This window comes from Ceratotherium simum, chromosome 31 (genome assembly GCF_057802395.1).
Source record: "Ceratotherium simum simum isolate JZ-2026a chromosome 31, ASM5780239v1, whole genome shotgun sequence".
Lineage (NCBI taxonomy): Eukaryota > Metazoa > Chordata > Mammalia > Perissodactyla > Rhinocerotidae > Ceratotherium > Ceratotherium simum.
The window spans coordinates 19,680,558-19,706,474 of NC_141930.1; the positions used below are offsets into that span (position 1 = coordinate 19,680,558).

A 25,917-nucleotide genomic window follows, 5' to 3' on the forward strand; every position below is an offset into this window, starting at 1 on the left:
GACAAAACCCTGCAGGAGGCTGCGAGCCCTGCAGAGCTGCTTGCTGCGGGGAGAGGGCGGGGGTCGGCGCCCGCGGCGGAGCTGCGCTGGGACGGCAGCGAGGAGGCTGAGAGGCGTCGGGAGGGGCCGGCGGAGGGCGGGAGCGCGCCTGCTGACATGTTGGGGGCATTCCTGACCGGGCCGGGCCGGGGCTAGGAGCGGCGCTGCGGGCCGGGGGCGGGTCGCGGTCTGCCCCTCCGTCCCTCCGTCCCTCCGTCCTGCCCTGCCCTGCCGGGGACGTGCGTTCCGTACTCGGAGAGGGAGCGAGGCAAGCGGCGGGAGGGTCGGGGAGAAGGAGCATTCGCCTGAGGCTGGAGGAGGCTGAGCTGCGTCCCCGCCCAGCCCGCGCCTATGCGGTACTTGAAGGATGGCGAAGAGGTCGCGCAGGTGGGTGACATCCCTTTCGCCCAGGCTTGTCGGCACAGTCTCGGCTCAGATTCTCTTTCCTTTCCCGCTGCCTCCCCACCACGCCCTCCCCACCCGGGGCAGAGGTTTTCCTTCCCGCTGCTCCACAGCCGCTTGGGCCCGGCTGGCCGGAGCGCAGCCGTGACGTGTGGAGAGTTGGGGACCAGTGTGGTTAAGACGCAGAAAGTGAGTAAGAGATGCCCGGGTTGCTCCTTTGAGTTCCTTCTCCCCGCAGCGCGCGTCCAGACTCCTGATCGTTCACAGCAACTTTTTGGGGGGAGTTTCTTGCCAGGTGAGTCTGCGCTTTCAGGGAACGCGCTACGCAGATGAAGGTGGTAGTGTCCAGCCTGGACGACCTGACAGTGGGTTCAGAGTGACTCTTTTTTTCGGAATTACTGTACCAGTTAAAGTAGGAACTCGGATAAACCTGGGCGGAGACCCCTCTGCCATCTTTGCTACCTTGAAAGGTATCTTCTGAGGAGTAGCTGAGGAGAGAGGACATTTTCCATGTTTTCTGTAATTACCATACCCATGTTTGCAGCTTTATGTACATATTTTTAATATCTTCCACTGAGAAGATGTCACACTGTTACTACCAGTAGCTTGATCTTAAAATAAAAACAATGTATTTGATTCACTTAATATTTTGACTGTCCGTGTTTGGCTGTGACTGTACTTAAGTGTTGCACAGAAGTAGGGCACTTTTTTTTATTGGAAAACTTGCTGGGATGAATTTATGCATCTGATTTTGATCTATATGTTACTGTAGTGGCTACTCCTAAATTACGTGTAGTAATCAGTTAGATGGCAAAAAACTAAGGTGTCTTTTAATTGTCAGTATTATTAAATAAACCAGAAAAGATGTTTGGCATGATTTCCAAGTGGTTTTGTTTATCTGAATCCACAGCCTCAAAGGCTTAACTAGATATGTATTTCCTAAATTGAAATTTAGTACTGGGATTCATTCATTGCAGATTTCTGTTAAAAATTGGCAATAATTACACATAATATTTGTTGCTTTATTCATTTATTAAGCACCTATTGTATGTAAAATGTTTTTGCAGGAATCTGCCTAAAATATAATTAAGTCCCTGTTAGTTTATTATTTTGTAGCAACTACAGTATAGGTCAAACTCTTGAGGTGGAACAAATGTGCACACACACAGACAAACCCACCTCTCTAGAACAAGATTTTCAACCTCGGCACTATTGATATTTTGGATCAGATAATTCTTTGTAGTGGAGGGCTGTCCCGTGCTTTGTAGGATGTTTAGCAGCATCCCTGGCCTCTACCCAGTAGATGCCAGTAACACCCTACTTCCCCCAGTCGTGACAATCAGAAGTCTCTCCAGGCATTACCAAGTGTCTGTTAGGCAAAATCACCCAGGTGAGAATCACTGCTCTAGAATGTCAGGAACCCAAATAACCTCTAAATCTTCAGAAAAGGTAGATATTAAAAGGTCCTGTAATTATAGTTACTGAGGTACTGGTTTAGGCCTTTTCTTTTGAATTTTTAAATATACAAAATTTAAAAAATAAAATAACTTCATTAAGCAAGGTGACAAGTGATTATTTATGTCACCTCAATAACAGAAGTTTGTTTATATTCCATGTGTGGCATTATCTACTTATCAGTGTTGATGTGAATCTTATTTGAAATAGTTTCTTGGCTAATGCTGTCATCAGCATTTAGTTATGGTTGGACGTGGAGGCTTGAATGTCAGAACCCTGTCTTCTGCAATTGGTTTTCTGTCTATTTCAGAATTTGTGTATGCTTCATAATAATAGACTAAGAGAGAAGAAATGATTTTATGATTAATATGCTTGTATAAGTTATTTTCTTTTACTGACAATACTATGAGCTTTGAGATGTAAACATTAATTTTACTGTTGACTTTTATTGCTTGTCAGCCATATAAATTAATTGAAACATTCAATTAATTGAAACATTAATTGAAATCATATTATAGAATGATTAAAGAGTCCTAAGTCTGGGGTAATTAAATGTGGTGGGGTGAAGCTACACTCTGTATGAAAGTATTCAGATAGAAGTGGTAAGAAATTACCACCTCTGAATGGTATATTACTTAGGGTCTTCATACTTGAATGTTTCATGTTCTAAATTATATTTCTTGTACGTGTAAATATGACTTATTTATCTTAGAAGATAGTAGAATGTGAAATATTTTGAAGGGGAAATAATCTGTTCATTGGGCAAATTCTGGTTTCATGGCCTTTGGCTAAATATCTTAATATTAAATATAAACCTAATTTATAATTGAAAAAGAAAGGAAATAATTCAGTCACTTTAAGATCTCTGCTATACAACCATTTAAGTATTTGAGTATAAACTATACTTTGCTGTATAAAAGTTTTGCATAAGATTATAGGCATAAATCCTGTAATATACTTTTTCTGTATGGTCTGAAAAAAAAGTAAAAAACTGTTACCTCAGGTGTGAAACAACTGAAGGATATTGACTCTTTTGATCTTTTAAGATAGCTGTAGTATCTCTGATCTATATTTACATAAAGGAAAAGGCTCATTTAGTGTCGTGACTTTATATAGTTTTAGATCCCACTGGGGGGTTTTAATGACATAATTTGCAGGCAATACTAAAATTGTATATCTGTTATGAACATGTATTGATTTTTAAGCATGTTTATGTATTAAGTAATTTTAGTTTTTAAGCCAGTTCTACCCTTAGAAATAAACTTTAAAAAATGTCATTTAGAAGCTGGAAGGCCTATTTAAGTAATAGTAGATTCAGGTATTTACAGTTGAGACCTGTGACTACTCTAAACTGAAAAGATAAAAGCTAGCTCTTGAATTGGAAGATGTTTTTCAGTGGGGTGTTTGTGTGTAGGAAGCACTTTTACTGTGTTGTTTCCAGCAAGATGGATGTTATGGGTGAAAGAATACTGAAATATGGGAACTGATTTTTTTAATCGGCTTTGTCATTAACTAGCAATATTGTTTTGGGATAGCAAGTAAACTATGTATCTCAGTTTTTCATCTTTTAATATAAGGGGTTTGGATTTTATGGTCTGTAAGGTAACTTCTAGCTTTAATATATATCCTATTTTGAACTCTTTTGTAATCATTTCTCATTTAAAAATATACACACACTAATGGAATAAAATAGAAATGTTCTCACATTGTTTTTGTTTATGGATAGCTGGGTAGAACTCCCTTCAGTATTTATTTCAGTATTGCTATTAATAATTGTCAAATGAAGTCAAATGTCTGTTACTGTAATGATGCTAGTTTGCAGTCCCGATTTGGAAATAAAATATTCCTGTATGCAGTACATCATGTTAACCACTGGGTGGCCTGATTTCACTTTATAAATCAACCTGGTATCTTTTCATACCTTGAATTCAATGGGACTTAAAATATGCACAGTTACCCTAAAGTATAAGATGTATTTTTTGATGGTAAAAATTTCAGACTTGATGCAGTTTGTGATTTAAAATATGATCAAGTTGAAGTGATTTTATTAGAGCAAATTTTATAGAACTGATATTTCTCTAATTTCAAACCAGTAGTTTCTTTTCAAATAAAAATAAATTTTAAAAAATTCTCAAATTCTTCCTTTGGCTACCTCATGTTACTCTTTTTAGGTGGTATAATTGGTGTCCTTTAAAACTGAACTTCTCCCGAATGTTTTATCTTAATATTGTCAAGTGTGAATAGTTTGTATATTATTTCACAGGCAAAGTTATGACTGTCACATCCATTAGCTTACACCCTAGTGTAAAATTACTCTTAACCATTTTCCTTGCCTAATGAGTCATAGTATTTCGTGTGTGTGAGCACACACACACTTCATTTTGCTGTTTCATGATCACCCTAATCACTTTGTTCATTCATAATCTACAAAACCCTTTCCATGTGAATGTAGTACTTAGGTAATGTATTAGACAGTTATAGAATAAGTATTTTCTTTGACTTAAAAAATAAAACTATGGGCTGGCCTAGTGGTATTGTGGTTAAGTTCACTCGCTCCGCTTTGGTGGCCCAGGGTTCATGGGTTTGGATCTCAGGCGTGGACCTACACACTGCTCATCCAGCCATGCTGTGGCGGTGCCCTGCATACAAAATAGAGGAAGATTGGTGCAGATGTTAGCTCAGGGACAATCTTCCTCAAGCAGAAAGAGGAAAATTGGCAACATGTTAGTTCAGGGCCAGTCTTCCTCAGTAATAAACAAAAAAACAAAAAAAACCCTGACAGAATGATTCTGGAAACCAGGTCCTGGAAGGTGATTCAGAGACCAGGTTCCTCTTTTTTTTTTTGCTTTGTGACTAGAGAAATAATTTCACCTATTTGTTTTCTTCTAGATTAGTCACCCTAGGCTAGAAATAGTTTATTTACACAGAAGGAAGCTGATTTTATTTAATTATTACATATTACCAGCATTGATTGCTATAGTAGAAAAATGCTAAAAGATGAGATAAAAAGAAGAAAAATAGAGCAGATTTGTTTTGATGCTGTCTAACCATTATTAAGCAGTGGGACTTTTTCATTGTTAAATGGTAAAAGTGGAATATTGGTGAGGTTTCCTGTGGGATTTTATTCTTTCCCTTTTTTCTTGGCAAATTGGTGTTCTCAGGCATCTTTCTGTTGTAGCTAGTGATGTTGGTAAGTTTCTAAGATCTTTTTCTGTCACACTTATTTAAAAGTTATCCTTTCAACAATTACTTAATGTAGAAGTAACAATGTTAAATAATATAGAATGTTAGTGTTAAATAATATAGAAATGTAATGTTAATGTTAAATAATACAGAAATAACTTAATGTTAAAACCAAGAAGTAGCTAGGTAAATAGACTCTAGGAAAGCCTCAGTGGTAGAGAGATGATTCTAAGAATTCTACTTTAATCCTCCCTCATACTCACCCACTCAAAAAACCCAGCTTCCTGAACATTGACTGGGCTTTATAACTCTGTGTGAAACTCATGACCATGCTAATGCAAAACAGAGAATGAAACCTCACATAGAAATAGAAATTTCTCACAAATCAAGTATGTGGTTAAAAAATAAGGCAGAATCTTAAAGTTAAAATGAAAAAATTTTCAGGAAAATTACTTCTTGGAAACTAGTCTTTTGACCAGAGTAACGTTTTTGGACTCATATCCTTAACTTAAAATATTTTCATAAAAACCTTAAGGTGAATTTTGTACAGAGTAGATGTGATGTAGATTTTTTTTTGTGAATACTCAAGATTTATATGGGCAAGTCCCCAAATTAAAAATTGTTTTGATCTAGAAATAACCTAATTTTTAAAACAGTCTCAAATATGCTGTTGTGGAAGCTGTTAGGATCTTAGAGGGGAGAAGAACAGAGGGGAACCTGTGAAAAGCACGTCGGAGGGCTGTTTGGAGTGGCAGGAAGTGGTAATGTTGCTGGGGACAGTTCTGGGAAAGGTTAGGCAGTGTTGGTAGACACCGTCAAGAACCCCTTCTGTACTGAATATTTTTTTATGTTTATTTCAGCAGGTTCTGCTTCTTATATTCTACCACTTGGAGGTGCATTTGGATTTTGAAAGTCTTTTTTAACAAGTGGGAATGCCTTTCACCTCCTCCTAGGGTATTTTCATTTATTAAAAAAAATGTTTTCTTTCTCCTATCCACTTGAAGTCAGCTGTATTGAGGGAGGTGAAAATTTTTTTTTTTGCAAGGAAGATTGGCCCTGAGGTAACATCTATGCCAGTGTTCCTCTCTTTTGTATGTGGGATGCCTCCACACCATGACTTGATGAGTGGTGTGTAGGTCCGTGCCCGGGATCCGAACCTGAGAACCCCGGGCCACTGAAATGGAGCGTGTGAACTTAACCACTATGCCACTGGGCTGGCCCCTGAGGGAGGTGAAAGTTTTGATTGGGTTGGAAGGGAGTGAGGTGATTTTGGAATACAGAGTACTTGGAAAAGGAAGGAAGATCATTCATTAATTTTATCCATATTTAAGTACGTATTGTGTTTGGTGCTAAGGGGTGAACATATTAGACATGGTCTTTGCACTCCTGAACTTATTACTTGGTTGAGAAGGTTGGCAAGTGTGATAAGCATTAAGAAGGAAGGGTAGATGCCATGAGTACATACAAATTGGACAGAAAGCTTCAGTATGGTTTTATCTGATGTAGTTTCTTAGAAATTTATGAAATCATTGCATCCTGAACCATCTCCAATTTAACAATTTAATCTTGGCTAATCAGGTGATATTTCTGATAGCTGAAGACGGCTGCAAGTAACAGATATTTTCTTTACTTAAATCTGTGTTTTTATTTTCTGCATAGTTTGATAAAACAAGTGTATATGGAAGTAGGACTGGCAGATTATTGTTACAAATAGACATTGGCTTTAGGGGAGACCATTGGAATAGTGAAGTGCATTGAACTAAAGAAGTAGTACATAAATATCATAGGTGGGGGAAGAGGGGATCTTGGTGTCTTGCTTGGTCAGATATGAGGAATTTTGGTTCTATGGAATTGACAAATCAAGGGAAATTAGAAGTTCTGCAAACAGTTTGTAAACAGTACGTATTAAATCTAGGCCTTCATTTTTCAGTTTTGTGAGATTGAAACTATATAAAGATATGAGGAACTACCCACATATTCTTAAATATATTATAGTAAGGTTAAACACTTGTTCTGATTTCAAAATGTACTTGAGGTTTGTCTTTGGTATCTTCTAGCTTCTTGTTATCCTCTTCCCTGTTTTTCCAGTGTGTTGTAGTATAGTGGTTAAGTGGTGGGTTTTGGAGTTCAGCCATGCTATATTTGCTGTAACTGTGGGCAAGAAGTTACTTTTCTAAGTCAAAGTTTCGTATTCTGTAAAATGGGAATAATAATATTCCCCTTAGGGTTGTTGTGGGGTTTTAAGAAAGAAATTTCATAGACTGCCACAATATCTGGTAATTTAAATAAATATTAGCTCATGTTATTTTCAGATGCTCCTGACTTTATTCAGTCCTCTGGCTTCTCAAAATCCTCTAATTCAGTTTATCATAAGGGCTTGCCCTCTTTCCTGGGGCTTTGTGCTCTCACGACTCTAACTGTTCTCTCTATGCTGGTGATTGTCGAAACTGGGTCTACCCTAGACCTCTTACGCGAGCAGAAAGATCATGTGCCCACTTGCCTTCTAGATCTGCTCTGCCCAATAGGAGAGCCACTAGCCACATGTGGCTATTGAGCTCTTGATATATGGCTATTCTGAATTGTGATGTACAGTAACTATAAAATACTACTAAAGTTTGAAGACTTTAGTAAGAAAAAAGGAGTATAAAATATTTCATGATTATGTTGATTACATGTTGAAATGATAACTTTTTTAGTATATTGGGTTAAATAATATTATTAAAATTAATTTCACCTGTTTCTATTTTTTTTAATGTGACTACTAGGAAATTACATATGTGGCTTGCATTATATTTCTTTGGACAGTGCTGTCCTAGATATATCTACCTGTATATTTCTCAAGTGCCTTGAAATCAGCTAGTCTAAAACTTACTCTCTTCATTCCCTTCTCCCTCCCAAAGTTCTGTTTGTCCTTATTCTGTTCTTTATCTCAGTGAATAGCTCTATTTATGCTCCCAAAGCCAGAAATTTTGTAGTCATCCTTGATTCCTCCTTCTCCCGTGTCTCTTATATCCATCAGTTGTAAAATCCTTTTGTTTCTACCTTTGTAATATCTCTCAGTTTCATGTGCGTCTTTCTATTGCCACTGTCATTACCTTAGTTTATTCTTTTATGGTTTCTTGATTTTTGTCACATTTAGAACTCTTCTACTAAAGAATATAAAAAATAGAATTTTATCCTGTTTTCTTAAGGTACCATTATGGTTTCCTTTTAAGAAATGTAAAATATTTGCTTCATCTGAATTTTTTAATTTTAACGTGGGACTTGAGATTTAGTTTTTAAAATAGCTACCCAGTGTCTTACCATTTATTGAAAAGTCCATCTTTACCCCATTGATTTGATGTGTTACTGTTATAATTTACCAAATTCCCATATGGGTTTTCATTTTTCTTGAGTGTTCTGTTCTGTTCTATTGATCTGTGTGTCTGTTCGTGAGCCAGTACCACTCTGTTTTCTTTATTGTTTCTCTGCGGTATATTTTGATACTGGGTAGTGCTCATTCTCCCATTATTTTTTTTTTAGAACTTTTCTGGCTATTCTTGCTTGTTTATTTCTCTAAGTGAACTGTAGAATCAGCTTGTCTAATTCTCTCTGAAAATCTTTTTGGTATTTTTATTCACTTAAATTTATGAATTAATTTAGGTAGAATGGACATCTAGGATATTGATTTCCTATCCAAGAATGTGGTCTGAATGTTTTTCCATTTGTTCAAGTCTTCTGTGTCTCACAGTAGTGTCTTGTTGTTTACTATACCTTGATCTTGTACATTCAAGTTATTTCCACATATCTTAACTTTTTTTTTGTTGGTATTGTTAATGGATCATTTCTTCCATGTGTCTTTTAACTGGCCATATTTTTTATTTTACCATGACCATTGTCAGGCTCTAATAATTTCTTACTTGGGTTATTGCGAAAGATTACTAATTGGTCTTCTTTCCTCCATTTCTCCACAGTCCTGCCAGTGATTTTTCTGAAACACAAGATATTTGTCTTTCAATCCCTTACTTAAAAAGTCCTTTAACTCTTTCGGATAAAGATCAAATAAAAAATAAAGGTCAAACTCCTTGGCATGACAAAAAAGTTTATCACTTGGCCCCTGGTGGCATATACAGCCTCATCTCTCTCTTGTCAGTAAGAGCTATAGCTCTTCCCTGTTGTATGACTCTTAATTTTTTTTAGACTTTGAATAATCTCATTGGATATATGTCTTTTAGTCTGAGTAGCTTCTTTTAGTCATACCTGTATATGCAGATTCAGTGATTTAATTCACAAATTTAAATTAAATTCTTGATTTCACAATTGTGTTTTTTTAGTGAGGATGAGGATGAGGACCTTCAGTATGCTGATCATGATTATGAAGTACCACAACAAAAAGGATTGAAGAAACTCTGGAACAGAGTAAAATGGACAAGAGACGAGGTATAAAGTTTACTAATTTCATGCTTGTGTTTACGTATTGATTAATAATTTATAGATATGAAAAATATTTAAAAACAAAACAAGTTATCTGTCAACTAACTTGCACATTATTTTTCTTCAACCAGAGACATGAATAGCGGGTTGATGTTGAGACTGACAGAAACAGTAGTAAATGGGAGAACTTGTATTATAGTGGCTTCAGTCTTTCTAAAAATGGCCACCAGATATGACATGAAAGAATTGGAGAATTATCTCTATTAAGGGATAGAAGAATAGGGTGAGGGAAAGCTTTCTAATTTTCATGCCTGTTTTAATAGGATGATAAGTTAAAGAAGTTGGTTGAACAACATGGAACTGATGATTGGACTCTAATTGCTAGTCATCTACAAGTAAGTAGAACATTATATTTCTTACATGAATGATTTAGGCCATTGGGTTAAATTTACTGTTTTTCAAAAATGTATCTACATTATTTCAGATTTTGATTTCCTTCCTAAAAACATCTTTTCTTCTGATCCTGTAGTTACCAATGGCTTAGAAAGTCTGATTTTCTAGTAATTAGTCTATCCTTAAAAAAGGTTACTAATCGGCCCCGTGGCTTGGTGGTTAAGTGAGCGCGCTCCACTGCTGGCGACCCGGGTTCGGATCCCGGGCTCGCACCGACGCACTGCTTCTCCGGCCATGCTGAGGCCGCGTCCCACATACAGCAACTGGAAGGATGTGCAGCTGTGACACACAACTATCTGCTGGGGCTTTGGGGGGAAAAAATAAATAAATAAAATCTTTAAAAAAAAAAAAAAAAGGTTACTAATCTAAAACAAAAATGATATTAAGTTTGGGTAGGCCTTTATAAATATTTATAAATGATAATGATAAATGTTAACACATTTTGAGAGAAGTTAAATATATTGAAATATTTTGATAGCTAATCAATGAAATCAGAAAAAGCTCTGTTGAAATGTTTGTCATAAAGTGGTAACATTTTAAAGTGTTACTGATTTTTAAAAAAATTATACTTACTATTCACCATATTACTAGTCACATACTATTCATTAGCGTGTAATTTTATAATTTACAAAGTATTTTCACATATACTCATATTCCTTACTACACTGTAGGTTGTGAGAGAAAATATTCATGTTTGAATTTCTGTATTGGCTAATTTTAGGTTTCAGAAACCATGTTACCTATGTTCTTTCTATATTGTTATGATGCCTTTCAACATAACCTTAAAATTGAGACGAAATAATGGAAAGAGCATAAGTTTTGGAGTCAGTCTGAATTGTGTTCAAATGTCAACTCTAATAGCTGTTTGGTCTTAGAAAAATTACTTAACCTCTTTGATCTTCAGCTTCCTTATCTATAATATATAAATAATAGTACTTATTTTTATAGTATTGTTGTGAGAATGAGAAATAACATATAGGATTTTTGGCATAGTTCCTGACATCTAGCAGGTGTTCAGTAAATGGAAGCTAAATTAGAAAAGTTATTTACATTAGATTTATCAGTTTAACTTCAGTGGTGTAATAGCAAAGGAAGTGAGCAGAGAAATGCTACAAGGACATATAGGAACAACTTGATTATTTTAGAGAAAGTGATAGCTTTAAAATGGATCAGCATTGATGTACAGAAGCCATAAATGAAGAAGCTAAGTTTAAATAAAAATAATTTCAAGTCCATGAGGCACAAAGACAGAGCTATTAGTAAACAAAGTATTTGTATCTATCTCCTTATATACTTCTAAATTATCTGTAATCCTGTATATGAACTAATATCCTTGTAAACTGTGAATCATTAATGAGAAGTTAACTAATATTTATTGTTGTTATTGTTATCATCATCATTGTAATACATAGGAGTTACTAGGTTGTAAATTAACTAAAATAAGACTTATTTATTAATCATTTTTGGAGTTTGAGATGTTTCTACAAAAGTTTTCTTATCTTGGTGAAATGAATTTTCCTTTTAAGCTTCAACCCTTGAATAATTTAACTGATGTGTAATGCACATCTTCTATATAGATACATTCAGTTTTTTCTTGATAACTTGGGGGTCATCATTTATAAACATCCTTTAAATACCATGCAGTAGTCTATTAATGCCATTAGGGGTTTTTTAATTGTGTAGAGTTATGTACTGCTGTGCTGTATGAATCCAGACTGCTGTGCTGTTTGAGTTCTTATATCTGCTTTGTATCGTTTTCTGTTTACTCCCTTTTATTTGCCAACCTTAGATATGTTTCTTTATGGCAGTATCTGTGCTTTGCTGCTTGCTGTGTTATAAGGCATAGTGTAGAGAAACCTACTTTAATTTCAAATATGTATTGTTTTTATTTGTAGTCCAAGCCCTGCTAACAAATTTAGCTAAAAAAAGAATTGGGTCACAGGCATGTAAAATAAATATTACATGTTTAAAGAATGCTATTGAATGCTTTGTTCTTCAAGACTTTGTTCTTAAAGGTTGTGAGATAAAAGTTTGGGCTGATTTGCTTTCTGGAAGACAATTGTTCAATAACAAAGTCTTCTCTTCTTTCAGAATCGTTCTGATTTTCAGTGCCAGCATAGATGGCAGAAGGTTTTAAATCCAGAATTGATAAAGGGTCCCTGGACTAAAGAAGAAGATCAGAGGGTAACATGTTCATATTCTTTATTTTCACTGTGTAGGTGGACTAGCTTTTTTTCTTCCCAGTACATTGTTTTGACTCATAAAGTATATGTTTAAATCACTTTGATTTTGTTCTCTGGGTGCTGCTTGCATTAGAATTGAACGTTGAGTGTCTTGAAATGTAATTTTTAATGAATTGAGTCAAACCAAGTATAATATATATAGCCTTTTCTTTCTGAGAGTTTGGTTTGCAGAAGGAAAAATACTATCAGCTTAGTCACCTTGTTTAGAGCTTGGGTTGGCAATATTTAGGGTATAGTTTCTTGTTGAAAATTGAGTTAACACTTTTTTTTTTTGCTGAGGAAGATTCACCCTGAGCTAACATCCGTGCCGATCTTCCTCTATTTCTTAATATGTGGGCAGCCAGCACAGCATGGCCACTAACAGAGCGGTGTAGGTCCGTGCCTGGGAACTGAACCCAGGCCCCCAAAGCAGAGTGCACTGAACTTAACCACTAGGTCACCAGGGCTGGTCTGAGTTAACATTTTAAAAACAGAATTTAGTTTTTTATTTTATCTGATAACATGATATGTAAGAAAGTCATTCTTAACTTTCCCTCTTGACCTATAATGAACCTCAAAATAAGATAGATATTAGAGCATCATGTTTCCAAAGGGTTGGATGATTTAAAAACTGAGATAATTCTTCGTGTTATAAAAGTATGAGACGAATGGGAGGGTTTCTGTTCTCCACTCGTGATTGCCCTTTAGTTCATGCCTTTAGTTCATGTTCTTTATGGCATAAAAATTGTTACTGTAGTTGGGGAATTAGAGCATTCTTTTGTCACTCAAAACCAAAAAAAAAAAAGGTTACTTCATTAAGCTCAGAGCTAATGTAATTTACTTGATGGCAAATGATAAGTTTTAAAATGTGTGATCTGTATCCTTTCAGTTTGAGAAAGGAAGAAATGAAAAGACAATAACTCTGTAGATCCTTCTTGCTTCCAAACTGATTTATTTGGCTTTCAGCTGAAGCATTTTTTTTTTTGGAAGATGTAAGAGTAGAAAATGCATTGTTTCAACATTTTTACTGTTATTTTGAGTTAATTTTGTGTGGAAAACAATTGAACTTTACAAGTTACTTTAATTAGCACCTTGTATTTTAGATAAGTTTGGGATCAGTTTTTGAACTTGGCAAATACTGAAGGATTTCTTGGTAACATTGTTTTTTTAAGTTTTAGTTGTGGTTTGGATTTAATACATTAAAAAAATTGTATTCTTGAGTTGTGTTTTAAAATTCTGTCAAGGTAATGCTTTTTTAACCTTTTTCTTAGGTTATTGAATTAGTTCAGAAATATGGGCCAAAAAGATGGTCTTTAATTGCAAAACATTTAAAAGGAAGAATAGGCAAGCAGTGTAGAGAAAGATGGCATAATCATCTGAATCCCGAAGTGAAGAAATCTTCCTGGACAGAAGAGGAGGACAGGATCATTTATGAAGCACATAAGCGGTTGGGAAATCGTTGGGCAGAAATTGCCAAACTACTTCCTGGAAGGTGCTTATATAAATGTATATACATTTTTTCTGTACTTAAACTTGATCTTTATTACATTACTATTAAATATATTTGCAAGTACCCCATGACTTTTATTTTATTTGTAATTAAGATTTAGACTGCATAATATGAGCAACGCTTTGGGACTATTTGTAATAAATTCTGTGGTAAGAGATATAATTACTTTTTTAATGAAATATTTTATAACAGTAATTTGTGCGATAAAATGCTAGACCTTTAGATTAAGAACATTTAATACACTCCCCAAATCATGTTTACATATCAGTACCAGTCAGGCAGACCTTCTTGTGCAAACTCGGTTGGAGTGGAATTTAAATCGAAGAGATTTCTTTTGTATTGGATTCTCTGCATAAGACCAGAGAATAACACATATACTGGCTGAAATAAACTGCTATGAAAGCACATTAGAGAAAATTCAATTCTTAATGAATTATGGTATTATTCAAATCATGGGAGTAGCATATATATCTGTGTGGCTAAAATACAAAATTTCCCTTGGGCAGTGATGTGCTAAGTACAGTGTACATTGCACTGGTTCAGATGTTTCCTAATCGTCTGTAGTACAGTAGACCAACCACCTTGGGAAAATCCATACCTCACTCAGAAGATATGCATTTTTTTTTATTTCTGTAATCTCTTATCTGTATAGTACTTCATAGTTTATAAAATATATTTACGTATATTCTTAATTAATCTTCATATACTTGTGAAATATGCGGAGCAAACATAGCTGTCTTTATTTTATACATAAGGAACTTAAAGCATAGTGTTAAGTTTTTTTATTCAAGTTAGCTGGGAACTTCTGATGTTTTCAAACTCATACATCTTTTTACTGTCTGTAGAACCTAACTTAGTGCCTTAACATAAAGTAGGTTCTCATCAAATGTTTGTATATTTTATGATGGATGGAATTTACACTACAAGTAACTGTAGGCTGAAGATTTACATTTTTATAAAGGGAACTTAGGTAAAAAGAGAGCCAATGAACTCTTTCTTCCATAGTTATTTTGTTCTAAGATGTGAAAAAGAATACTGGGATTCTATAATTTGTGGTTTGCTTTTCATGACCATGTTTGTTCCTGGCTTCAAGGCCTTTGTCCTCCCTACGCCCTTTATCTTTAATGTTCTTTTTTCTGTTCTTGTATGGGTGGTTCATTCTTGCCATTCAGATCTTGGCTTCACTGTCGCCTCACAGAGGCCTTCCTGGACCACCTAATCAAAATTACCCTGGTTTCTCTTTTGTTATCCTACTGTAATGATCTGCATTGTACTGATATTTTTCTTCTTATTTATTATTTTGTTTTTCTATTCTTCCCTCCTTCCCTGCTGCCACATTTCCAATGGGAATGTAAGTTCCATGAGAGCATTTCTTTGTCTTATTCGCTGCTATATCTCCAGTGCTTAGAACTGTGCCTGACATGTTGACATATAGTTTATCTTTTTAATTTAAAAAGTATCTAGTTTCACCGGTTGTAAAAATTTGTTTTAAGCACTTTGTACACTTTATACAGTATTAAAATTTGTGGAATCCTCTTTTTTTTTTTTTTTAATTATACACTTTCATTTCTTAGGACTGATAATTCTATCAAAAACCATTGGAATTCTACTATGCGAAGAAAAGTGGAACAGGAGGGCTACTTACAAGATGGAATAAAATCAGAACGATCTTCATCTAAACTTCAACACAAACCTTGTGCGACTGTGGACCATTTGCAAACCCAGAATCAGTTTTACATACCTGTTCAGGCACATACTTTTAATACCTTTATTATTTTTGAAATTTCTTTAGTTTGCTATATGGGAAGGTGCTTGGTTTCTTAATAGAACAAATACAACATATATTAAGGGGAATAGACATATAAATTTCCAAACTGAAAAAAATATGCCATAACTAGCTGTTAAACCATTAGTGGAGGTTTATCTCTACTTGTTTTGATTGATAAATATTTGGGGGGCAACTCATTAAAATGTTTCCTTTTATATGTGATTTTTACATTATCTAGTTAAGAAACTTAGTATGTACGTTTCCTAATACTATCATTCTTTGATTCATTCATGATTCATTTATGATTCAAAGCTAATGGTCATCTGTGCTTTAACAGCTATTGTAGTTTTTAAAAAAATTTGTGTAATTGTAGTATTTCTTATTTCTGAGAGGTAAGTGTACATAAAATGGTTTAAAGGAGAAAATAGTAAAAAACCATTCAAGCCATCATTTTGGGGGGTGTGGTAAATAATTGGTTCTTTGATGGCATTCAACTTTGCTTTTCTCCCTAATAACCTATCAGTTGAGTAACTTCAGTCTTTGTTTAGACAAGTTCATTCGAGTAGGTATTACTCAAGTTTGTAACAGGGCAAGCTCTATTTTCCTTACCATGCATTTTCCTACCTGCAAGAAATTAGTTTAGGAGTTTTCTTAAGGTTAGTTTTACATTTCCCTGTCTACCTGTCTGTCGTGCCATTTTTCATGTTGAGCCGTTCTTGGTTCTTGTCATATAAAATGTAAAGATTAAGTCAGGACTTAATGGTATCTACCAAAAGATAAAATTTGGCTAGGTGTTAAAAATCTGTGCTTAGTAATTCCTCAGATTTATTTTATTCCATTAAATATACATTATTTTTAAGGCATAATTTTAAAAGAACCACTTAGAAAAAGTAATGACATCTTAATTTACAAATAGGAAAACGTGAAGATAGTATATGTAGTTATCTGCTGATACTCAATACCTTAAGGTTTTTATCTTCTGTTTCTTTACATTTTTCTTTAGAGTCCTAGATTTCAGCAGCATAAACTGAAACATTCTGCTTCTATCTTAGAAAGGTTATCATTTAAATTTATTTTTTTAACTCATAGATAATTTTTAAAATTATTTGGGGCCAAAGGAATATTTAACAGTCTCAATCAAAATATGTTGGAAAGATAAGGATATCTCTTGTACTTTAAGAATTGTATAATTCTTGAAAGCTTTATGTTTTCATAGTTTAATTCATTTAAACTGCTAAAAAGATAATTCTAGTTTTGACTAGAAAGAAAAAAATGGATTGGTTTGAAATACTATTAGAGATTTTAATGAAAAGTTTGAGAAAGATAAGTTTCTAATTCGTTGGAGTTACCAAGTTGAACAATAACTGATACTGATCAAGTATTGTGAAAATTAAGTTCTGTGTTAGAAGTTATGTGTAATGATTCTGTGTTATAGTGATTTAAATAGGCCATTATGAAAAATAGACAATTTTATATTTATATTTATTAGATTTTAAAGTTTTTAAAAATGCCTTCTGTCATATTTCTTCCCACCATTGCACACTAAATTTGCATGCAACTTCAATATTCTTATTACAGATACTTTAGAAAAGAAGCAGAGTGATTCTTAATCTATTGTTAGAGTATTAAAAAGTACATGAGTGATTCTGATTATTTTTCTAAGACAAGTAATAGAAGCCTCTGTTTACATATCTTTCTGTCTGGAGATTGGTATGAGTAGGAGATATGAATACTGCAAAACTTGCTTTAGTCTCCATCTTTCTGAGCGCTTCATATGGACTAGCCCCTTCCTCTGAAAGACAATAACACAATTACTTTGTTCTCTCAGGGAGATAGAGCAATCCTTCTAACAGCAGACTTAAAAAGATATTTGGTGGATATTATAGCTAATAGGCTGATTGGCTGATAAATCTAGGCCCAGTAATTCTTTTTTTTTTTTTTTTTTTAATTAATTTATTTTTCCCCCAAAGCCCCAGTAGATAGTTGTATGTCATAGCTGCACATCCTTCTAGTTGCTGTATGTGGGACACGGCCTCAGCATGGCCGGAGAAGCAGTGTGTCGGTGCCCGCCCGGGATCCGAACCTGGGCCGCCAGTAGTGGAGCACGCGCACTTAACCGCTAAAGCCACGGGGCCGGCCCGAGGCCAAGTAATTCTAATATTTCATCTAGGAGAATACAGATCTTTCCTAAGTGTTAAGATGTTTAATCAGTAGATTGTAAGAACAGAGATGGAGTTATTAGCTAAGAAACTACTGTAGGTATGAATATTTAAAGTTAACAGAGATACTTTCTGAGTTTTTAATGTTGATATTTTGTCAAGAGTTTTTGTGCTTTGCCTCAGATTTTAAAAATTTATCTAGTGTTATACGTACAATATTAATGTTTTAATTTCTTTTTAGATCCCAGGCTATCAGTATGTGTCACCTGAAGGCAATTGTGTAGAACATGTTCAGACTTCTTCTGCTTTTATTCAGGTAACTTTTTCATTTATAACAAAAAAGAAAACAAAGGAAATGCTTTCAAACATATTTTTGAAAGTCTAATATTGCCTGTTTCCTCATCTATAAAACTAGAACAAAACAATACTATCTGTTCTGTTTACTTTGAGTATTATTATATTAAAGGAGAAAGTTTGTTAGTAGGTTTGAGAAATATAAACTGTACAAATGTAAGGTGTACAGATATTGGTGTACAACACCAATAAAGTGGTCCTTTCATTCTTCCAACTTAAAGTGTTCAGATTGTGAATGGACATATTAATTAAAACATACTCCAGACGTAAATTTTTAAATTGACATAGATGATACAATATAAGTTTTTTTATGCATTTGAATTTCCCAAATCTTTTCTCTTAAATTGAAAATATTTACCAGCACCTTTTTAGGTACCAGAAGGATTGTCATATTAAGTATTTGGGATTTAGTAGTATTAAGCTTTACTAGTGAATATAGATTTTATGCTGCATAGAAGAAAATAAAAATTAGCACACTAATAATGATAATAAAGCAATTATGTAAGTAGCCTGTTTAACTTATTTTAGCAACCCTTTGTTGATGAAGATCCTGATAAGGAAAAAAAAATAAAGGAACTTGAGTTGCTTCTTATGTCAGCTGAGAATGAAGTTAGAAGAAAGCGAGTTTCGTCGGTAAGAAATAAGCTTCCGTGTTTAGATGTTATTATTAGAATCCTTTATTTGCTTAAATGCTTTTATAGTTTTCATCAGCACTGACTTTCGTATGTCAACAAGTGGAAAGCATATTCATTATGACTTCAGATTTTAATATGGACTAAAAATAGTTTCTCTAATTTTCGACTTTGGGGTTGCCTGATTTTGATATGCATCTCTTTGAGTGTATTTTACAATATCTGTATTAAATGCTTCTTGAGTCATAAGTGTCAAGCAGACTTAAATTATAATTTTCCATATATGTATTTGTGAAAATGATGTGTGGTTTGGATTAGGCTTTGGTTTTATTTTAGACTTTTCATGTAATGATGGCTTTAATAGAAAAATAATAAAGCTTAAAAAATAAAGAAATAGATGTGTAGAGATTTGTTTGCTCCAAAATTATTTTTATTCTGTCTTTGAAATTTTTTTCTGTTTACTATATTTAGAATATGAATTCAGTAAATTGGAAAAAGTAATAACATTAAAAATATGAGGAAAAGGAACGTTTAGATTTTAGGCTCTCTAAAGAAATTTTTATATAGATGTTGGGTTTTGGTTACCAGGTGTGAAAACTATTGTCTGAGATTTGGTTGATGAAAACAACTAGGACTATTAAATTAGGATAAATGATAATCAGTCTAGCTAAGTTAAACAGGCTATGCTAGATGGATTAAAGGAGAAAAAAAAAAGTTTGTACTTAAATGGTAGTTTAAGAAGTTTAATTTCCTGAGACTTTTTACATTTAGGAAAGGATTTTTCTTGGTTTGGGGCTGAATGAGGGGACAATACATTTAGAGTGATTGGGAACTAATACAAAATTACTAAAGAGAGTAACGTGAGATTTTGATATAGTATTATGAGGCAACTGGTGATGTCTTTATACCATTTAAGAGAGTATTAATAAAAATGACATCTATTAATTTTAATAGATGAGATATATACCATAGGAAAAGTAGTTTTTGTTTTGAAACTGCAAAAGCCATGGGCAAATAGGAAGACCTGAAGTGTACTTACCTTAAAGTTAATTTAGGTTTTATTAAGAAGCTACAAATAAATAGTTATGGTTAAAAAGTCCACATTTGTAGGTAATTATATCATGTTTAAACCATTTTTGATTTTTTTGATAGTAGTCTATCATTTTTAATTTAACAAGAAAATATAAGTAGCTAAAAGAATTGGCATTTTGCATTAGAAAGAGAGAAAGTTATTAATTTCTTTTTTTTTTTTTAGAACTTGCTCATAAAGATCTGGTTGAATAAGGAGATTGGAGATTCTAGATGCTAGTGGGAACTTGTTGCACCCAGTAGAATAGACTCCATACACATACAAAGGATTTATTTATTTATTTATTTATTTTGTGAGGAAGATCAGCCCTGAGCTAACATCCATGCCAATCCTCCTCTTTTTGCTGAGGAAGACCGGCTCTGAGCTAACATCTATTGCCAATCCTCCTCCTTTTTTTTTTTCCCCCCAAAGCCCCAGTAGAGAGCTGCATGCCGTAGTTGCACATCCTTCTAGTTGCTGTATGTGGGACGCCGCCTCAGCATGGCCAGAGAAGCAGTGCGTTGGTGCGTGCCTGGGATCCGAACCCAGGCCGCCAGTAGCGGAGCGTGCGCACTTAACCGCTAAGTCACGGGGCTGGCCCACAAAGGATTTATTCTTAACAATTATGTGATAGTAATGAGTGCCATTTTACTGAGTATCCATTATACTCCACTGTTGTGGGTGTGTTATATGTATTCTTGGTAATCCTTATATTAATTCTGTGAAGCAGGTGGTTTATTGTTAGGGATTCAGATTCGAGTGTATATTATTCCAACCCTACAGTTTTTCCAGTGGGCCCAGTGACCTGCCTCTTTGAATCTTTTTCCCACCTGCAAACTCAACTGAAATGCGTATGGTTTGGAAGCTGTCTTTAGATAGTGATTGTAAACTCAATGGTAATGAAGTAAGATTAATTTCTTTTATGTTCAGGAAACTTTAAAACAAGTGGAACTTGTTTTGCAACAGTGTTGAAAACTTGTTTTTTCACCTTACTTAACTTGAAACTTAACATTGTTATTGTAGATCTCTAGCACATTCTAGCAATTTTTAATAGTAATAGGTACCATTTACTGAGTGTTTCCTATGTACTGGGCAGTATGCTCTTTATAATTTTATTTATTTATTTATTTTTCCCCCAAAGTCCCAGGAGATGGTTGTACATCATAGCTGCACATTCTTCTAGTTGCTGTATGTGGGATGCGGCCTCAGCATGGCCGGAGAAGCAGTGCGTCTGTGCGCGCCTGGGATCCGAACCCGGGCCGCCTGCATCGGAGCGCACGCACTTAACCACTAAGCCACGGGGCCGGCCCAATATGCTCTTTAAAATATGGTAGTTACTAGCCACATTTAATTTTAAATAAAATTAAAAAATTCAGCTCCTCAGTTGCACTAGCCACATTTTGGTTGCTCATATGGCTAGTGGCTCCCATATTGAGCAGCTTCAGAGGTAGAAAAATTTTATCACCTCAAAAAGTTCTATTGGACAGTGCCACACATTTACATATTGTTTTTCTTTTTTTCCCAGTTTTACTGAGATATAATGAACATACAGCACTATATAATTTTAAGATGTACAGCATAATGAATTGATGTACATATGTTGTGAAATGATTACCACAGTAAGTTTAGTTAACATCCATCATCTCATATAGGTAGCCAAAAAAAAAGAAAAAGAGAAAAATATTTTTTTCCTTGTGATAAGAACTCTTAGGATGTACTCTATTAACAACTTGCAAATTACATATTATTTCTTTTTTTTTTTGGAAGCTTTTTTTTTTTTTTTTTTGTGAGGAAGATCAGCCCTGAGCTAACATCCATGCCAATCCTCCTCTTTTTGCTGAGGAAGACTGGCCCTGGGCTAACATCCGTGCCCATCTTCCTCTACTTTATATGGGATGCCGCCACAGCATGGCTTGACAAGTGGTGCGTCGGTGCGCGCCTGGGATCCGAACCCTGGCCGCCAGCAGTGGAGTGCGCGCACTTAACCACTACACCACAGGGCCAGCCCCTACATATTGTTTCTTAATCATAACTCTTCAAGGTCTCTTTCCTTGTTTTTTATTATGAGACACTAGGAAACTACGCTTAAAAGATAAGTAAATTGCCCAGTGTACATCTCTAGAGAGGTAAAGAAAAATGACACAGTTCCTGACTTCAAAGGATTTTCTCGGCATTGGGGACACCGACAAGAAACAGAATGTGGTGTGATAAAATAAATCACAAAGTTTTATGGGAGCACATAGGAGAGGTGCCTAATTGAGATTTAGGTAGTCAGGGAAGGGTTCCTGGAAGAAATCCTGTTTGAGCTCAGTCTTGAAAGACAGGCGATGACAGTAGATGAACTAGGACGTTATTATGAATGAAACTGGTAGAAGTGTATAATCAGTTGGAGTACTTTCCAATATTTGGACTGTATCTTAAATGAGGAATAGGAGTTTTCCCTGGTCAGTAGGTTGGGGAGCATTCTAAATAAAGGGACCAGCAATACATGCAGAGGCACTCCAGGGTAAAAGACTAACTCATCAGGGAATTGCAAATACTGTAGTTGGGTATTCTTGGGAGGAGGGCTTGTGACTGGAAGTGTTGGGAGATGAAATTTGAAAGGTAGAGAGAGGCCAGATTCTGGGAGTTTGGACTTTATGTTCTAGATTGTTAAAATATTAGATTGTTTTGTCTCACCATGACTTTATAAATTAAAAAAAAAATTTAGAAAAAGAAATACAGTCAAGAGATGAGGTTTAATGAAAAAAATTTTTATATCAATTTTGAGGAAAGACAGTATATTTGCTACTATATTTTTAGCTGAAATGTTGTGAAGTATGTTGTTCTAGAAAAAACTCTTAAAATCCAAATTTATGCTTAGGTAGAGAATGACAAATAATATTCAAATTTCTTTTGTACTTTTAGCAGCCTGGAACCTTTTCCAGCTGGTCTGGTAGTTTCCTCATGGATGATAGCATGTCTAATACTCTAAATAGCCTCGAGGAGCACACTAGTGAGTTTTACAGTACGGATGAAAATCAGACTGTATCTGCTCAGCAGAATTCACCCACAAAGTTCCTGACTGTAGAGGCAAATGCTGTGCTGTCCTCTCTACAGACCATCCCAGAATTTGCAGAGACTCTAGAACTTATTGAATCTGTAAGTTTGAAATTGTGAGATTATCAAAAGCTCAATTTTAGTTACATGCTTTCCTATTCAGAAACTCAGTTTAATGGACACTGACCAGTTTTATGTTGAGCATTACTTTGTATGTTATGCTTAATTTTGTTCTAATATTTTGTAGTGACTTCTGGCAAAAAAAAAAATATATATGTATATATATATACACACACACATCTTTCTCTAGTATGTACCTTGTATAGAATTTTTAAAAATTAAAAATTTAATAATTCATTTTTGGTTATACAAGTTGTATAAGTATATAAGAGATAGTTGGAAACCAGAGAAAACTGTAAAGAAGAAAATTAAAATCCTCCATAAACCCAGAGTTAATAATTTGAGGTATTTCCTTTCAGTTTGTTTTCTATATATATAAAACACACATATTCATATATTTTTAAAGCCAAATATATACTTATGTGTTATGTTTGTGGATTTCTTTTCCACATTATATCATGAGCATGTTTCTGTTTTCTTAACTTTTTTTAAACTTGAATTTTAATGGCTTCATAGCATTCTATCATATGAATGTAATTATTTACCCAGTGTACTATTATTATTGGACATTTAGGTAGTGTCCAGTTTTTCAGTATTACAGATTGCAGAATATATTATGTAAAGCTTTGTGCAAATCATGACTATGCACAAAGCACATGATTATTAGGTTAAATTGAATTTCTGGATCAGAGTTCTATGCACATTACCAAATGATTATGCAGAATTGGATAGTATTTTTCTGATGTGGAATAGAGTGTGAAGTTTTATGATGATTTGTACTCTTTGATAATAACTTAAAGTAATTTTTCCTTTTATTTAAAATGCTTTGATAGTAAGCTTCAGCTACTGAATTAGATGAGATATTATTTTGTGATGTTCCAAATTGGAGTTGCAGTAGAACCATAATCTGTAACTTTCAAATGGTCTTGCTTAAAAAAAGATCAACAAGGAAAGCCTATTTCTCCTGATAAAAATGTGTGGTTAATTAACTGTGGAATCATCATCCTATGTTCAAGATTAGATTTAATTAGGTTATAGCATTAACTTCAGTTGAGAATTTAATTTATTGCAGGATCCTGTAGCGTGGAGTGACGTTGCCAGTTTTGATCTTTCTGATGCTGCTGCTTCTCCTGTCAAGTCCACCCCCGTTAAACTAATGCGAATTCAACGCAACGAAGGAGCCATGGAATGTCAATTTAACGTCAGTCTTGTGCTTGAAGGAAAAAAAAATGGTTGTAACGGTGCAGACAGTGAAGCTGTTCCTTTAACATCCCCAAATTTGGCCAAGTTTAGCACTCCACCGACCATCCTCAGAAAGAAGAGAAGAATGCGAGTGGGTCAGTCCCTAGGCAGTGAACTTAGCGATGGCTCATTCAGTGATGGCGGTAATACAGCACTAAAACACACACCGGTGAAAACACTACCATTTTCTCCTTCACAGGTAGTCATGTGGTTTTGTTTATGTTTCCAAATGTTGATGAGCTAGATTACATTAGATCGTTAATATCCTTACTAGCAGTTCATTGCTTTGATATCACATAAAAATGGATAAGGTATTTAAATGTATACATGAGAGTGCTACGCTCTGATAAATCAGAAGGTATGTCACAAAGTGTAGTAGTTGCATATAGTATCTTACAATTTTTAGAGCTAAACGGGATGTTTTAGATATGTAGTTCCACATCTTTATAGCACTCATTAGGAAACAGGCCCCAAAAGGTATAATGATTTCCCCAAAGTTATCTAATGGCAGAGCTGAGACTGAGATCCAGTTTCCTGACTAACTGTTCAACAGATATCAGGTATATATCCATGGACAACTGCTCACTGTAAGAATTTCATGTGTCAGAAGGTTTTCTAGGAATGTCAGGAACTACCTGCTTTCTCCTGTAACGGAATGGGCAGTAGATATTTATTTTAGGGCAGACTGTACCTCTTATAATACTATCTTTCTTAATGAATACTATGTTCCAGGCTGCTAAACACTTTTTTTTACAGCATCTCAGTTAATCCTCTTTCAAAAAACCTTAGGAGGTAGGTAGAATGAAATTCAGAAGTTAAGCAGTTTGTCTGAGGTCAGTCAGTAAAAGATGGAGCTGGTGTTTGCTTGCAAGTGTCTTGACAGAGGTTAAAAAGTCTTATGGGAGAAGGAAATTTAATGGACAAATAAACTTGGAGGATGCTGGGATATTATTGGAGGTATTTTGACGCTGGGAAGATGAGGATCTGGCAGTACACAACCAGTGTGTTCTCTGAAAATTGTGTCTTCAAGCTTCCAGAGATGCTGTTTACACAGACTACAATGTGAATAGTGCACCCCCCTCCCCCACCCCAGCCCTCAGAGTTACAAAGCATCCAGAGAAGGTGAACTGGGCTCGGGCACACTAGCGATTTTCTATTTTTGGAGTTTTGCACACTAGCAATTTTTGTTGAAGTGTAAATTCCAAGGTGAGAAGGTGAGGCATGATTATAAAGACCTTATATCCCATGGCAAAGAGTTTGGATTTTATCCTGTCATTGGTGGGCATCACTGCAGGGTTTTAAGAGGGTTGACTGCTAATCTTAGGGTTAAGTATATTATAGCACATAATAGGAGCCAGAAGTGATAGAGCTAGAATTCATTCCAGTTATAAGTAGCCTTGAAGCAATTTCCACTTCTTCTTACCACTGCTTCTAATCTGTTGGCTACAAAAATAAATTAGTATTTCACAATTGTATGTAAGTTAAGATCCAATGAGTAAATTGTGTCATTTGGAAAGTGGACTCTGTGATACCAATTTTGGCTGTTCAAAGGTTCTGAACTGTGTTCTAAATAGGGAAATTCGCCAGACAGCTGTATTTCTTATAAGCAAAGCATTAATATTATATTCTGAATTCAAAGTATTCTCATAGAAAAGGACACTTAAGGTCATTTATTAATAAAACAATAAAACATTTTTTTCAGTTACATTGTTGTAGAAAACTGTTACATTTAACACAGCAGCTATTTATGGCTTCTTTAAATTCCTGTTTGATTATATACTATTCTAAAATTTTTGTACTGTGTTTAGTAACTTTTGAACATTTGTTAAACTACTATTTCTTGAATGCCTGTTATGT

General features: G+C 34.8%; 1 protein-coding gene across 6 annotated transcripts in view; it reads left to right on the plus strand.

The window, feature by feature from the left end:
* Positions 1-25,917, plus strand: part of MYBL1 (MYB proto-oncogene like 1) — a 34,673-nt gene continuing 8,756 nt past the window's right edge. For 2 of the 6 annotated variants that reach the window (XM_004435750.3, XM_087420496.1), the window contains exons 1-10: positions 1-426; positions 9,393-9,498; positions 9,816-9,887; positions 12,037-12,129; positions 13,439-13,659; positions 15,252-15,426; positions 17,846-17,920; positions 18,487-18,591; positions 22,567-22,800; positions 23,891-24,259. In XM_004435750.3, the coding sequence (XP_004435807.1) occupies positions 407-426; positions 9,393-9,498; positions 9,816-9,887; positions 12,037-12,129; positions 13,439-13,659; positions 15,252-15,426; positions 17,846-17,920; positions 18,487-18,591; positions 22,567-22,800; positions 23,891-24,259 (1,470 nt within the window). In that variant the 5' untranslated portion in view covers positions 1-406. The remainder of the gene's footprint in view (positions 427-9,392; positions 9,499-9,815; positions 9,888-12,036; positions 12,130-13,438; positions 13,660-15,251; positions 15,427-17,845; positions 17,921-18,486; positions 18,592-22,566; positions 22,801-23,890; positions 24,260-25,917) is intronic. The other 4 variants (XM_087420494.1, XM_004435751.3, XM_087420495.1 and 1 more) reach the window with 4 other exon arrangements.